This window comes from Pungitius pungitius, chromosome 3, assembly GCF_949316345.1.
Source record: "Pungitius pungitius chromosome 3, fPunPun2.1, whole genome shotgun sequence".
Classification (NCBI taxonomy): Eukaryota; Metazoa; Chordata; class Actinopteri; order Perciformes; family Gasterosteidae; genus Pungitius; species Pungitius pungitius.
The window spans coordinates 23,012,797-23,030,032 of NC_084902.1; the positions used below are offsets into that span (position 1 = coordinate 23,012,797).

Here is a 17,236-nt window from a genome sequence, read left to right on the forward strand (position 1 = left end):
TTTGATCTCACCAAATCCCTTTATGATATATCATCTAGTAAGTCCGCAAAAGCACAGTTTAAGAATATCAACGATCAGGGTTGACACTGAAACATTTTACTTGATTTTTTGAAGAAAGACGGGAAGAGGAAAGGTTGAGATTGAATTTAAATCCCATTGGATTGCCTTTATTTTCCATTTTCTTGGTGTGTGTACTACATAATGTCAACATCGTTAGATGACACACCGAATCTATCTTTACGTCCTCCAAATGCCTGCTAACTTAATGTCTTTCATTTTCTCTCTACTCAAAAGAAAACATTTTCTTGCAGGACCTCGCAGCCATTACCATTGACTCCTAGTTAACACTAAAATAAAATTCCTCTTCTATTCTTTTTTCATTTTTTTCAGTACAATTGAAGCCAATGAGGAAGTGCCTCAAACATTCTCAGTCATCACAAACTGATTCCTCTGGTTTCAAAGTGAAGCCCATGAGAACATAACCTCAACATGAGTTTATGGTCTCAACCTCTAGTTTAAAGTCTTCTTCAATACAGCAAGATCTGATTTATTAAATTATGATCCAATTAGCGTCAAATAACCCATAAAATAAAATTGGGTTAAAAAATGTCATATCCATACTTAACTCTTAACTTAAACATGGTGGCGCCCGAACACAGAAGTCCACAAACGGATCGGTGATGTCTTTTTAACACCCCCCGGCTTCGCCCTATAATCTGACATGAAGCTTGTCTTATCGCGCATACCACCTGGTCCTTTCCTCCTCTGACTGAAACTCACATCGAGGGCCTCCTGCAGCTCCTCCGCTCCTCCTTGGAGGTTTTCCGTCTCGTCCAGCTTCTGCTCCAGCTGGTCCAGGAAGGCGTTCTCCTGCTCCAGGTAGGAGAGCAACTCGCACCAGCACGCCCACACCTCCTGCACCATGGCACACGCGCAGACAATGTCATCAGAGGCACAGAAGATGCTATATGTGTATACATATTAGGGTTTCTGTGGGTGTTTATGTAGACACACGCTATTTATATGTATCCTTAAACGGTGTCGTGTTTACACTACTAGTTTTCTAGAGGTTTTCTCGGGGGGTTTCTGTTGTGTTTTTAAAATCCAATTAACATGAAATGATCCCAGGTGAATTGGATAAAGTACCTCCAGAGTTTTGCATTTCCCATCCAACCTGCTGCACAGGCGCTGGTAGTTTGCCGTCAGCACATCCAACTCAGAGCGCAAGGCATCGTGGGCAGTGGGCGGAGCCTTGGAGATGAAACTGTTGACGCTGTCGGTCAGGAGCTTGACCTTCAGCTCCTTGGAGTGGACTTCCTCCTGGGCCCTCTGATGGAGAGACAGAGGAAGTGTTTGCCAGAGTCAAACAGGTCGCCCCAAGGCACTCTGGGAAACTCGGCCTCAGTTGATTTAGATTGTCAATAAAACTCTCTCAGAAGGCATCCAGACAGGGGGGAGAGAGGAGAGGCGCGGGGGGGGGGGGGGGCAGAGGGCTTAACGGATGGAGGAGCGGATACACAAACAACGTGCCTATTGACAAAGCCATGTGAGTGTAAAGAAACAGAGAGAGGGAGAGAGAGACAGAGAGAGAGAGAGACGAATCAATGGATGACGTAGTGTAGCTAACCCTTTCCCAAAGGAAGGGAGGAGGAACGGGAGACGGGGGGGATTAAGAGAATAAGCGAGCGAAAAGAGAGTTTCTTTTGAGCTCAGTGCAGAAAAGAGGGAGCAGAGGAAAGGCAGAGGAGTGGGGGGGGGGGGGGGATTAGCACGGGTGAAATCAGTTTTCTTTATTTTCAACTTGACTCAGGTGAACTTGTAAGAGGAGGCGGGGGGGGGGCTAACGACTGTTAGCAAGGAGGCGCAAAGCAGGTGAATTCACATCACAAATACGTGGTGTTAAAGTTATGAAAGCTAAAAATGAAAAGGGCCGAGAGGCAGACGAGAAGGGAGTGGGGTGGAACACAGGTAGAGAGCTCCTTTTCTTAATCATTATATTCCATACTGAAAAGGGGAGCCAGGCAGACGGGGTGTTATCGACCTGGAATTAAGCAACATCAAAGGGGAGTCACTGAGAAGAGAGCTGAGAACACAGGGGAGACCCAGATGGTGATGATTGCACCACGGATACAAACAGGGATCCAGATAACTCTCTATAGAGCGCACCATGCCAGGAACCGGACATTGAAGAAAAAATTCACATGAGTAAAACATATTTTCTGCAACAGTTCAAATCTATCTATGTAAAGTTATTTTCAACACTGGGACTGTCAATCATTTTAAATATGGAATGAATGAATGAAGTACGACGGTGTAAATACAGACATGGATGAGATACTGTGTGGAAAACCACTCGAATGGTTGTCCTTTACATCTGTAAAGAATGCACATTTACGTGTCAGGTGTGAAAGTTGTCCTTTTTGTTGTTTTTCATGTATAATATATATACATATATAATATATATAGAAAAAATGCTGAATAAACATTTCACAGCAAAACCCAAAGGAACATTACAAAAGCGACAACTATGTAAGCTTCAACTTGCAATGACTTGTGGGTGAGTCCCTCTGGCAAAGTTAGCGTCTAATGCCGACTCGGGGAAAGGGTTGGTAGAGGGCCCAAAATTGCCGCCAGAGAGCCCCTCAAACACTCGACCACGTGACACAGGGACAGAAGGTGGACATTGGGATCGGGCCCGTGTCAAACTCTCATAATGAAATGTAAATTCAATATTAACCTAATAGACTGTTCATGTGCACGTACCTTGAGCTCCTCCACAGCCCTGCGTAGGTCTTCCGGCGTCTTGTACGTGAAGTCCCTCTCCAGGTAGTCCTCCTCGGCCTGGTTGATCCACTCCTGCATCTCCTGCATCTCCTTCCTCAGGGCCATGGTCTTATCGAGGCCGCCTTTCAGGGCCGACTTCTTAGCATAAGCCTTGAAGGGAGGAAATAACGACACTCAGCGTAAAAACAGACCATGGAAGCAAGAAACCCCTCCCCCAATCCTTCCCTGACGGGATGAAGGCCACTCACCTGTTTGCAGACATTCTCCCACTGGCCGTTGAGCTCGTCCAGTTCTTTCTGGATGTGGATGGCGAAGGGGGGCTCGGCTTCTTTCTTTAGGTACAGACCCACTTCGTTGATGCCATTGACGCTGGGTTGAATGGTGTGGATGTCATTCACCAGAGCCTGGCCAATCAGAATGCAGGGCCACGGTTACACAGGTAGAGAAGTGACTAGATATTTCCGAGGGGTGTATTTTGGTGAAAGAAGACCAGGTTTGGAGGTTGAACCCCGAGGTCTCGTGGAGACATGTCAGCCTGCTCACTGTGCACTGCTCCAACTGCTTCTCCAGAGCTTCGGAGTCTCCCAGGGCCGGCCACTCCTCGTTCAGGAACACGTCCACGTCGGCCATCCACTTCTTCAAAGTCCTGACGTCGTTCTGGGAGGGCGGGAGGGAATGGAATTTTTTTTAATGAAAAGAGAAAAACCGGCAGATCAAGCACTGCGTTGCTCCATGATTAGAGCTCCTCCCACCTCAAACTGCAGCAGCTTGGCCGTGAGCTCTTTGAGTCTCTGGCCGTTGTCCGTCAGCGTGGCTCCCAGTCGCCTCCAACGCGCCAGGACAGATTCCATCTCCATGCGATACCTGCAGCAAAGGACAGAAGGTGGTTCACAGACTCTCAGCTGCTTCAAATTCAGACTCCAGGCATTTTTCTGTTGGCGGCTGCTTTTCATAGAGCCACATTCAAGGAGGAGGCTTTTTCAAAACCTTTAGTTGAGGGACCTAAAGAAAGGTTATGGTGGAATCTTGGTTCTAAAAACATAAAAACTGTCCATTGAAAATTTAAAAACCCTTTAAAAAGGCTTTTCTTAAATGTCTGCAATTTACAGCTGTTTATTTCATAAAGTCAACTAGCTTTTATTGAATTCTTAACTGAAGTTCTTAATGTCCTTTTCTTTTGCTTTATGTTTGGATGTGGAGCACTTTGAATTGCTTTGTTGTTGAATTGTGCAATATAAATTGACTTCCCTTGCCTTATGAAGCAACACGTTTACTTACCGACTGACTTTCCTGAATTTCTTACATGTGTCACGGTAGTGTTTTTTGTTGTTGAATAGAATGGATGAAAAAATCCTGTGTTTTAAGTTGGTCAGTGTCTCTTGGCTCTGTGGTTATTTGGCACTGCTGACACAGCGCTCTATGTCGTATGTAGTTTCTCTGATTCAATGGATTCCATAGCACAAGAAAGACCATTTAGATGTGGTTTTTGTTGAATAAACAGTGAGTCTTATTTGAATGGACTCCAACTCTTTCCCACTACAGACTGATGCCAGATCTTACTGTGTGTGTGTTTTTACTCTCCATATCTCACTTTTGGCTGATGTCAGGTGGAGCTTTTTGGAAGACCTGCTCCACAGCTGAGGTAAGGTAGTCCACCTCCCCTTGGTGTTCAGCCAGAGCCACCTGCAGGGCCTGGAGGGTTCAAACAGGGACACGGTAGAAATGAAGCAGGGGGGGGAGAGAGGAAAGACAAGTCAGAAGAGTCAATTTGGTTTGACACTAAGACGTTGTACACGCAACAGGAGGAACTCAGGATGCACAGTGTAGACAGTTACGGTCATATAAAGGTCTTAAACAGATTTCACCAAATGTAGGGAAGAACTTTCCATTGCATCCCTAAAATTACAAAGTTAGTTCTTGCCTTCAATGACGGCTTCAAACTGAAGCTCAACAAATCAACAGTCAAACCCGGATTTCCCTGACCCATTTATCAATAAGTAGAACCCAACCCACGTGCTTTACGGGATATGAGCGGGGGTAATGGGAGCGTGAGGGATGACTGGCGTGAGAGCGCTGCCACTGTGAACGCTTTGTAATGAAAGCCCTTTTCCACATTGTGGGCTCCCCCTTGTGTGGGAGGAATTACAAGTGGAGAGGTGAGGGAAATCCCCAGTGAACCTTCGGCGAGTTGCAGTGGAACATTCTGGCGGGAGTAAAAGCCTCCGAGGTTTTAGTTTTAAGCCGGTACAGGGCGCCCCTCGGGCGTCCCTGGGCTTAACCACAATCCACCTGCCAAAACAATGAATCCCAAGCATGGAGGCATTAGAGACTGGTTCTGCCCTGGGTTTTGGCTTTGTCTTTCCGTTTGTCCTCCTCCGAACTTACACCCAGCACGTGGACAAGCCTGCTCCTAGAAGTGACTCCCACTTTCACTTTCCCCTCATTAAAGGTCCAACAGACAGGTATCACGATGCAAAAGAATACAAGAAAAGCATTAAAACCCCAGTGAATATCGTTGTCGCCTTCCTCACAATGTAATATGATGACATACAGTACGACATGGATTTGTAGAGATATTACTTAACAGTCAGTGAAAAAATAGGATTTCTATCCTCGCCTTGCTTTAAAGCATTATCATCATTAAAATCAAGATCAATATCAGGACTTCTCCACAGATTGGTGTGGACGGGAAGCAGGACATCATGTTTCCATCGGGTGGATTTGTCAATGCTTTGAGAGCCAGACGACTCCTTAAAGCAAAAGCATAGTTTCAGGTATAGCTGCATATGGATGCATCACATCCATGTGGACAGCTTGCCTTACATATGAAAAAAAAACAAAAGCAAACAAATTAATCATCATAAAATGTAATAACACTTACATTATAGGTGATTGAATGCTGCAATCTGTTTTTTAGAAACTTCTATCAGGAGCTGTGGAAGGTATTAAAAAACATCTGCCACTGACAATCGGAGCTCTTTTTAATATCTGTTGGAGTTCAGAATTCAAAGTTCCAAGCCGACAGGAACGCTCATTATTGAAATGAATAAAGTAGCTAGAGTGGGATATGATACTATCACCGGGGAAATGGAAGCATTGCCAACCACGGCCCACCATGGGCACACAAACGCACAGAAACACACACACACACACACGCGCAAAAACAGAGAAGGGAAAGTCTTGTACTTGAAATTAATGAAAGCTTTTTAGTATGCAGAAGGAATCCCTAATTATTATCTATAATAAACCTTAATCAAACTCAGCCTATAAGACTTGATCATTCTGCTATGCAACAAGAGCATTATCAGGTTTAAAAAGAAGGCACACGTGCAATCATGTACACACACACACATACACACACGTCAATTAGGTTGAAGATAAGAAGTCAACACTTCAGAAAAAACAAAGTGAGAACAAAAAAATAACGAGTCCTTGTATCCTTTGGACTGGATTGACGGAGTATTGTGTGTGTGTGTGTGTACGTGCACTCTTTATATGCGCTTTGATATGTATGTGTGTGTGTGTGTAGGTAGATATTGTGATTAGCAGAGGCTCTGATTCGCTCCGCTGGGATCGGCTCGGCCCGCGTCTCATCATTGCAGAGTCGTACACAAACACTCTCGGCAGCTCCGGCCTCACGCTCTGCATGTTGAGCACCCGGGCTCCTTCCCCAGCGCCGTTTCTAGGGGTCTGATGCTGGAGTTAAGCTCACTGTCTCGAAGCTGCTGCTCAGAGAGAATGGCCCCGGTTTACGAGGACAGCAAAATAAAAATGAAAAATAAAAATGAAGGTGGAGCTTCTTGGCTCGGTTCTGCAGTGACGTGAGTAAACACTTCAAAAGAATCAGCGTAACCACATGAACTGAGACAGAAAGTAGCATAAGGGCCCATGTTTCTTTGTATAAATAAACTGAAAATAATCACAAAATATTACCTCGCTGACAATATCGCAATACATCGCAATATACTAAATGGTGTGTATACACATATACACAAAAAGCTTCTCCATTAAGACTTTATTCCCAAGTCAGAATTGTCCTCTTCTTCAAAAGAGCTCTTCGTTGAAAGTATCTGCTCCCACTCATCTAGCTGCCTGTCTTTTATTCTCGTTTTGCTGCTGAGTGATATATTCTTAATACTCTGCCTCTGACGTATGTTTAACACTGCAGCATATTCGTCTCTGTCCATTCATCTATTTGGAATAATTATGTGTTGTTTGCCTCAATACAACCTGACAATGCAGCACAAGAGTACACTGAGTGATGCTTCTACTCATTCATATTCTCTCCTTTTATCGTTTCTGCGTACTTGTTCATATTCACATGTTTTTAAGGATGATTTTGTAACATCTGCAGACGCAGACACTATTAACTGAATATTGTTGTGCATCCCCGATTCGCATAATGATAATAAATGATCCTTGAATCTCTGAATCTGGTGCATATAAATGCATATTTTATTCATGTGCACTGTCCCCACAAAATAATACTTAAAAAGATTGTTCTAGAAGGTTTTGTTCTCTTTACACAGTGATTGTAATGTGTGACTATGGGGTAAGAATCACAGTCGTGGGTAATGGATCATGACCATTGGTTCCTGTCCCCTCTTTATCCTGTACAATTTCCATTCAAATTAATTTATTTTCTACAGCTCAAAATCACAAATCACCTCGTGAGGCTTTACAATCTGTACAAATACCACAATCTTCGGACCTCTGACCCTCACATAGGCACAGCAGAAACACCACCAAAAGAAAAAATCCTTCCATGGGGGAGAAGAAACCTTGTAGAGCGTCAGAGAGGCGGATCCCTCTTTCAAGAGGGACAGAAGTGTGACGGATGTCATGTATACAGAATGAACACGCAAAGATGTACAATACAATCAATGCATATTACCGAAATTACTCAAATATTGGTAGTAGGAAGTCACATAATGATTTAAGATGACTACCAATAATAACAGCTGTAGTGGATGTAGTAGACTGACAAATATAACAAAAGTGATGTGGCAGGTACAGTAATGTGACTTCTAATAATAATGAGGGCAGCAGTGGACGTCAGGCCAGACCACAGCAGGAACAACTGTGAGGCTTCATTACCTCAAAGAGACACAAAAACAGATCCTTCCTCAGAGTATCCCTTTGCCACGGACTGTAGAACTTTACTACTCGTAGTAAAAGCTGATTACATCGTTACAGCTCTACAGTCAGACGGTGGAGGCTGTTGATGCGAAAGCACTGGAAGCATGTGCATGCTATTGTGACATCAGCTGACGTGCACGCGATAAAAAGTAGCTGCAGCATCGGTGGATGCAAGTGGATGCAATGACTGCAAGAAAGGTGGGAAGTTCAAAAGATAACTAACGTAACGTAACATAACTTTCATTCTTTTTATTATGTAAATGGTGCTATAACATCCTGCTCGATAATTGATTTACTAACGAGTTGGAGGTCAAAAGACTATCTAGGACAAATAACTACAACTTGCATCACTTCTAAATGCACACACGCTCCTTGTAGGTTATCAAAGACGTGGATACATTGCTCCATGTTTACCTGAACGTCCTTCTGTCTCTGCTCCATTACAGGAAGCTCCGTCACAGCCGTGGAGGGAACGGCCAGCTTGGCCTCGCACTGCTGTAACCATGCCAACAGTGTCGATATGGTTTCCTTGTAACGAGCCGGGGGCAAGCTCTCCAAAACTGTAGAGGGACGGAGACGTACATCAGAGAAGGGCCACAAACGGCTAATGACAGCTTTTCTAATTTGATATCCAAAACAAAAATAGGGCAATAGCGGCCAGAATATATATTCAGTATTTGTACATAAATTATTTGTAAAAATAACTTTTTAATTGAAAAAAACGTAGCAATTATGTAATTGAATCCATTTTGTGAATATAAGATTATTCAAGTCATACTTTTAATGAATTTAATATTGATGATCCTGTTTTCATTTTCATCTAATTACTGTGGAATGATTTAACACAAACATCAAGTTATAAATATACAAATCAATACTTTCAATCTTAACGAGGCCAGTGTTTCTGTTTACAGCAACCTCAACGGCTCAAAGTGCATCAACAGAATGAAATAGAATATTTAGTTAGAATCCAACATAGTTTAAATATGCCTTTGTGTAGAATTGAAAAGAACCAATTAATGAACAAAAATCCTCTTTTGCTGGTAAAGCGCCCTACTTTCATTCATGGTCCCCAGAAGACAAGTCCCACTGACTTTGGTGATCTCAGAAATGAACTTATCACCTATTGAGCCTCAGCTGTGCTGTGTTTAGTGCTAAAATATTTTACCTGCAAAACATTATAGCGTCTTCTAATTAACTTTTCTGAACCAAATTTAAGTTTTAAAGGCAATATTTCACAATATGACATTTATTTTCTAACAATACCCCATGGGAATCCGGTTTAATAAATACCTCACATGTGAAATCTTGATTTCCAAAATGTTTTTTAAAAAACCTTGCATTCACTGCAATTTCTGACTTTTATACTGATGTTCTACTCTGGTAAACCTTTTCATTCATTTTGATGAAGCACCCCCGCCATCTCATTTCAACTGAGCTCACTTCAGAGAGAAAACCCCAAAAGGAAAATGTATAATTTACCGGCACAGTCCTTCAGGATTTTTTTTTTTTTTTTTGCATATGCTTCTCTGTATTTGAATTTGACACAGTCATCTTTATGAGATTCCAGCAGTGAGGGTTGGTGTGTGTCGGATGTCTCACCCCTGGCGTGGGTGAGAAAAGTGCAGCATGTTGGGAGAAGCTGTCTGAGCAAGTAAAAAATGTGTTTGTCGGTCAGCATCTTTCTCTCTCTTGGGGTTATTTTCGCTCTGCTTTATTTTTCACATTCTCATTTATTCCCATCATTCCTTTCCTCTTCAAAGCAAATAGCTCCACGCACTTATTTTGACAGGGCGTTTGTCCGATTTAGCGTCGCCCCATTTTGATGGCTGCGGCTGTCGGCTTCTTTATCGATCCCGCTGTGTCACTGCCGATGTTTTTCACACACGGCATCTTAATCAAAACACGGTGAGAGCCGCACGCAGATTGGACCCAATAGTTCATTCTCACTTTCAAAACCGTTCTGAGTGGTACTTTGGCCTTGAGATACCATAAACAAAAAGCATTTCATGCAACAGGTGGAAGCCAGAACTATTAGGCCACCTAGAGGGGCAACGTTTGAGAATGTAGAATGCGTGGGGGTGCAGTTGGGGGTCTTACTATGTCCCTGTACTGAATAGACCTGTTAACAGACTGTAAGTGTGCACAGTCATGCCCAAAAAGTCAAATACCACGAGATGCACTCGCAGAATGTGGAGTTGAAAATGGGAACTACAAACACAAGCAATTATTATCGATCCAGTGGATACGTCAGCACGATGAACAGCATAGACACAGCTCAGGGACATAGACACAGCTCAGGGACATGGACACAGCTCAGGGACATGGACACAGCTCAGGGACATGGACACAGCTCAGGGACACAGACACAGCTCAGGTACATAGAAACAGCCCAGGGACATGGACACAGCTCAGGGACATAGACACAGCCTGTGGACATAGACACAGCCCAGGTACAAAGACACAGCCCAGGACATGGACACAGCCTGTGGACATAGACACAGCCCAGGGACATAGACACAGCCTGTGGACATAGACAAAGCCCAGGGACATAGACAGAGCCAAGGGACATAGACACAGCCCAGGGACATAGACACAGCCTGTGGACATAGACAAAGCCCAGGGACATAGACAGAGCCAAGGGACATTGACAGAGCCAAGGGACATAGAAACAGCCCATCGACATGGAGACAGCAGGAGTAAACTGATGACTCTGATGGGTGGTGGTTGAATTTGCATTCTGGAAATGTCCATTCTATAATTCTAAAGTGATTTTCAGCCTGGGAAATGTAACAATAACATCAGTACAACAAAAGAGGTCTCAAGGCAGATTCAATGATCCAACAACCTTCCATGATATGCCTCAATATGGCTCCAGTCTCCCAACCACCACGACTGTACTCATCCGACTACTAGATCCATTCGTACAGTAAAAGATTCTTCAGTGAAATCAGCGTCCCTCCTCTCTCACCCAGGTGTAAGTGCATCTCTCTCGCCCTCAGATCCTCCAGCACCTTGTGGTAGTGCTCTTTGAAGGCAACAACGTCGGCGTCCAGGAAGGCCGACGGGTCCTCCTCCCCCTCCTTCTCTTCTCTCAGCTCCTTCAGCTGACCCTCTAGAAGCTCCACCTGGGGCTGCAGGGAGGCCAGGCGAACCACCTCCTCCTGCACATGAAAAGGGGTCACGTCACAGATGAAAAGCACACCATGAATTTACTGTTTACGTGGAGATTCTGGAGGGGAAAAAAAGGATTCCATGTTATTTTATTCATACTTGTCCAACCCAAAATTATCTGTGGAAAAAAAGTTTTGTGTTTTCATTTTTAAGCTCCATTCTATTTGCCGTGTGCTCGATCAATTGTATTCTACCTGAATGTTAAAGCACAGTTCCAAATGTTAATGAGCAGTAAGCCAAGAAGTAATTTGGACAAGCTCACCAGAAACCTTTTTTTAGAAACTTTTCTCCTTTAGCTAAACAAAGAGAAGTAGATGAAATCCTAACTTTGCCCTCATTGGAGGAACACAGAATCATCATTTTCAAAAACTGGATAACTTACTCACGTAGATTAGCCTTGGCAGTAATGCTAGGCTACCACTGAGAACAAATAAGCTGAACAAATACACGTCTTAATCCTAACACTTTTACTCTTGTACACCCTTAATCCACAAATATACACAGCACACAGGCCTTTCCTGTTAATCTGGTCTAGAAGCAGTGGAGTTTTGTGCTATTAGCTCCAGATAACACCGACACAGAGTGGTGGTATCCATGACAGTAGACCTATGAGGCCAGATTCAAAGTAGTGAGCTGCATAGTTTGTCTGTGGAAACCACCAGTATCCGATAGTCAACCATCATCGCAGCAAAACCGGCTGCTCAGACCTTTGAGGTCCATCAGCGTCCAGACAGAACAAGTAACACATATGCCTGAGCATTATCTGCAAGGAAAGGAAATTGCATGGGTCCACCATTAAAACGACATTTGGGGTTTTCAAATACTGCTTTAATTGGCTAGTTTGAAAATAAAGTTGAAGCCAAATGGTTTTGGCATCATTTCATAGATTGTCGTAATTGGCCAAATATACAGGTTCTGGTAGATTTTCAATTCTAATTCGCCACTGGATTCAGAATTAGTGGACTGAGGTGAGAGCTGTAACAGTCTTTTCATCCAACTTTCAGCAACAAAGTACATTTGGGGATACAAACATCCAAAAATGTCAAGCAATTACATTTACATTACAGCCGCATTCAATGCTAGTATTTGAAGAATTTTACCAGGAATTGTTGCTAACACCAGAAATATAGAATGCCCCTGGGCCCATCCTTTAGAGCAAAAAAATAGTTAACTAGTCTCCTTAAATCCCATCAAAGGGGAGAAGGATGAGTCCGAGTGAGCTGCAGGATGTGGCGGGTTATGTTTAGGGTTAATGTTCACTGATCTGTCCTGGGGGTTTGGGGCTCACATCCCCCTGTAACACTGAGTCAGTAAGACTCTAGACTCCTTATTAGTGATGATGTGAGACAACACAAGCCTATAGTTCCATAGGCTGACAAATATGCCGTCGGAGGTAGTCTTTTGAATGAGGTCTGCTATTGTTAAATATAACGGAAGGAAAGTATTGCTTCATCGGAAATCATGGGCACCTTTTGTGTGTAAAGAAGTATAAATGTTTGTGTAAATTTGTCTATGCTGGAGGCAAAACATAGTTGTAGAAAAATGTCAGTGCTCCATCTTTTTAAGTCTCCTGCCTTTCATTTTTTTTTTCTTCATTCTTTTACTGTTCTTCTTTCTCTAATACTTACAAAGCCGCCAGCCTTGTGTGGAACTTTCTCTCAATACCTCTCTCACTTTTATTCCCCTTCTTGCATCTCTGCGCCTCTGTTGTTTAGATGTTGGTGAAATCAAACCACATGTGTGTCTTATGCCATTCAATAGCCGTCCACTTCAAGGCGCCCACCCATTGACAGGCCCATTTAGTCTGAAGCCCCAAGGCTCAGGGTTTCAAAGTCGGACATTCCCACCGTAGTAAAGTCACAAGGGTGGGATTGTACTTACTTTTATTTGTAACTTGCTACAATAAAACACTTAAAAAAATGATCCTCCCACAACATATTTGACCTTTTTCTTCATTAATAAACACAAAAGGGAAAAATAACTTTGAAAAAAGATGAACAGAATACATTCCTCCTTTGCATTTCAGGGCTTCCTTAGCAAACAGCTCACCTGTGCCTGTCAAAAGTTTGATAACCCCCACCTTCAAAGAGGAGAGTTATTCTATTAAATAATTTTGTCTAGTCTTCAATTCTACAATAAGTGGCTTGTTGCTATCATCCATTTACTTTGAGGCAAATAGGGAAGAACTTGTTGGATCTCCGAAACACTTTGTCTTTACTCACCCGGCATCGATCCAGCTGTGCTTTGAGCGGTTCTGGTTCGGATGCTGCAGGCGCCTGCACTTTGAGCCAGTTCTCACTGGCGTCCACAGCCTGCTCGCACTGCTCGTACAAGCCGTAGAAGGCCACCACCTGAGAGAGACGCACACGTGGGAAACGGTCACAGTTTGCAGTAGTGCTAACTAGGGTGATGAGTACTTTAAGAACTATATAAGGAAGTATAACTACGTGGGGCAGATGTTCAAAGATATATGTCCTATTCACCCATGAGTAACTGTGTGTTATCTCAATAAGCAACCGGCATTGTTAGTGAGATGGGATCTGTAACGAACCAGATGCCATGGAAATGGTTGGTCTGTACATCTCAATGTACATAAATCAAAAGGTATTAACATTCCGCCTGGCTAAGAAAACCTCAAAATATTAACTTGTAGCTTCTAATCAAGAAACCTGAATTGTAAGACATACATTTACATCTACATAAATAAATACATAAAACATTTAAACACATGTCACTGGCAGTAAATCCACAAATAATTTAATATTAAAAAGAATAGACAAAATAAATGTGATTCCAATAATTTATTGAGGCAGGATCACTTTACTAGTCATGTAGTCTGTGTTAAAGTTTTAATATATAGCATCATGTCTTCTAAGACTACTCCATGGGGCTTGACCCGGACTGCAAAATCATTGCAGTAGAGCAAATGTCTTTGCCCGACGACGGGGATCGGACCGCGGATTGTCCCGCTCCACCACCGCCACCCCAGATGTGTGTGTGTGTGTGTATCTACCTTCGTCTGGTAAGCCAACCAGGCCAGCCTCTCTGCCAACAGGGCACAGAATCCCGACCAGCGCTGGTTCAGTTGCTCCGCTGCCTGTGCAATATCATCAGCACGACTCCCCTCTGTGGAGGGGCAGAAAAGGAGAGGGGGCCGTCAAACATACACACACACACACACACACACACACACACACACACACAAGCACAACCGGTCCCTCTGTAGGATACTAACATGAATACACACCAAGTGTAGTGAATGTCCTGCGTAGGCGAGGTGAGCCATCAATACTCTGCACGAATTGTGAGCTCACCAAAGCTGTGTACACACACACACACACACACACACACACACACTTCACCTTCGCTGCTGACCGTAAAAGAAAAATGTAAATGGCCAATTCGAGGCGAACGTTAAAGGCCAGTGCCTGGAAAATGAAAACCTCTAAGAGGTTCCAGGAGGGAATAATCAATGCTAAAGTTGTAGGCGGGTGGATCCACGCCCGGCCTCTAAAAGGGCGCCTGAAGCCCATCGGCCAGATGATAATTGGACCTGGAAGGCAGCGCCTTAGCCTGGTGTCTTCAGATTGCTTCTTCTTCCTGTAACCGTGCCTCCATTAGGTTCCACTTGCATATCGAGTGCTCGATGGATGCCGTCTTCCAGTACAGGCTACGTACTATAAATACAGTAGGAGGAGCTTAACGCTGGAAAAGCGTTCAATGCATTCTGGAAACTAAGATTTTCCACATACACAGCTTGCAGAAAATGTCCCAATTAATTCAATTGGAATGCACAAAAATCAATAATGAATTCAAAAATAGTGTATTTCGCACTTGTATTGTGTGCAATCACTTTAAAACAAAATACGGTGCTTTTTAACAGTATTCATTTATACAGAAGTAGTTAGAGAAGTATAGAATTTCTTGTGAATCTCAACTCAAACTTAATTCAATTTTAAAAATACAAATTAATGTAATCAAATCATAAAACCAAAGCTATTTGCCATAACAAGTTGTTTTCTGAACAGGTACCAGCAGAAACAGGTTTCTCTTATCCAGGAGCATCCTGCCCTGTTCGAGTGAGGTGGTCCAGCACTAAGCATGCATCTGGGATTTGCTGAGCAAGGACTTTTTAGTCTGCAAAGTGGATTTCCTGAATCAGATTTCTTTTTGGAGTACCACACTTACAGTGATGCAGGTTATTAATAAATTTGGTTCTAACAACTCCGTCTGGAAGCGATTTTAAATGAAAAGGTCCACGTAAGAGATCACTACCGTTGTCCATTTCAATGCAAGTTCTTCTCAGTTTCACTTCATCTGAGCTTAAAGAGCAGTCTTCGGTCCAATGCTCTCATTTGTTGAGACTCCGCCCCGCCTTGCACCACCCAAAGTTTATCTACAGTGTATTCAGAGCCAGTATGCAACAGACTTTTGAAGTAATTGTCAGCATTAATAAATTAATGTGTTAACGCAATAATAATGTGTTAACGTGCCCAGCCCTAATATATTCTACATATACACACACACACATTGTTGAACAAGTTAAGCGATGATTTTCTGTCATGTTCTATTTGCATAGTTTCATTTGAGTGTGCCTCTGCTTTAGAAAGCTCAGAAGGACAAGGACATCTCTCTCTCCGTCTGGTCCTCTCTCTACTAGTGTTTCTATGGAGACAAGGAGAGAGGGGGTGGGACAGGTGGAGTTGTTGCCATGGGGACAGACAGGGGCGTGCGTGGTGGTACGAGAGTGCGCGTTTACCCTGCTCGACCAAGGTCTGCGCCGTGCGCGTCGCCTCTTGGAGCTTTCGGTACTTCTCTGGCCGCTCTCTCTCTATCGCCTGTGGCAAAGAGACAGAGAGGGAGAGTTAGAGAGAGAGAGAGAGAGAGACAGAGAGAGCAATGGGACAGAGGTAGAGATAGGAGGTTAAAGAACACAGCAGGATTATTTATTGCAAAGGAAATCAGCAGACTACTACTTCCACTGAGTAAGAGCTCCTGTGGCTTTTTAATCAACCTCTGACATTCCTACCGCCGCGACGCTTGGAACCCGAGTGCGCCTGGGCCTTTTGAGGGCACGACGACAGAGAGGTTGGACTCTGATTATTTGAAGGTATATTCGCCATGTTGGATGAGGAAATCAGTATTCAGGCAATCATGGTCAAACAATTTGGGGACGGCGGTTATCTTTTAATTCTCCTGTATGTTGAAGTTACCAATAGTTTACAGCGGTCACACGGCAAATAGGTCTATAATTTCTGATTTGCCTGTTTCCACTCTTTATGCTAAGCTAGTTCAAGCATTCAGTGGTGTGCGGACATGAGACGGCCTAGATTTTCCCATCTGTCGCCAAAGAAAGAAAACATTTCCCCTAATTCCTTTACAGAGGTCTGGGGTGTGGGGTATAGTGCCATCTAGTGGTGAGGCTGCAGATGGCCACCGACTGAATACCCCTCAGAGTATAAGGGGACAACAGTGGCAAGAGCCGTCCACTTCAAGGCGCTCCTCTAGAAACACGGTGGACTCAATATAGATATGAATGGTTCAATTATTTGTTGTTTCAGCTGATTGTACGCACACACAAATAATGGAGATCTAAAAACATACTTATGTAAATAAAATGTAGATTTCAAATATCCCCTCCAATAGGGAGAGCCAACATCTTTAACACAGGAATAAAAAAACATCATTCATAATCATTTTGGTTCCTAAAGTGGCGTCCTGGAAGAATTTAAAAGCGGGATATAAAATGTGCTGCAGCAGAGAGCCGAAGAGGCAGCTGAGGTCAGAGAAGATGAAGAATTTGCCTCCCTTTTTAAAATCCACCAGTTTGCATCTCTTACCAAAGTGCAGGGATCATTTGTAATGCTGCTTTTAGATTAAGCTTTTTAAACAAGGTTTATGTGCATTGCTGAACCGATGTAATATGAATGATGGATGTATTATGATGTATTAAGAATGACTAACGTTTGCGTTGTGCCTAATCTACAGCTTTAATTGTTTTTCATTTTATAACACAGCGCTTTGTGAGCCATTTGGATGCTTTATCCATGTAAGCTCTTCTAACTCAGTATGAATGCAGTATTTACATTGTCTTTTCCCTTTAAAGTTGAAACAAATGTTTTTTTTTTCAAGAACAGGC

At 43.2% G+C, this 17,236-nt stretch overlaps 1 protein-coding gene across 11 annotated transcripts in view; it reads right to left on the bottom strand.

Moving 5' to 3' along the window:
• dmd (dystrophin) overlaps positions 1-17,236 on the bottom strand; it is a 202,169-nt gene that overhangs the window by 73,740 nt on the left and 111,193 nt on the right. For all 11 annotated transcript variants that reach the window (XM_062561338.1, XM_062561339.1, XM_037454435.2 and 8 more), the window contains 12 exons: positions 15,857-15,935; positions 14,111-14,223; positions 13,320-13,448; positions 10,895-11,087; positions 8,338-8,483; positions 4,376-4,476; positions 3,537-3,648; positions 3,328-3,441; positions 3,033-3,188; positions 2,764-2,934; positions 1,147-1,329; positions 781-915 (listed from right to left, as the gene is read on the bottom strand). In XM_062561338.1, the coding sequence (XP_062417322.1) occupies positions 781-915; positions 1,147-1,329; positions 2,764-2,934; positions 3,033-3,188; positions 3,328-3,441; positions 3,537-3,648; positions 4,376-4,476; positions 8,338-8,483; positions 10,895-11,087; positions 13,320-13,448; positions 14,111-14,223; positions 15,857-15,935 (1,632 nt within the window). The remainder of the gene's footprint in view (positions 1-780; positions 916-1,146; positions 1,330-2,763; positions 2,935-3,032; positions 3,189-3,327; positions 3,442-3,536; positions 3,649-4,375; positions 4,477-8,337; positions 8,484-10,894; positions 11,088-13,319; positions 13,449-14,110; positions 14,224-15,856; positions 15,936-17,236) is intronic.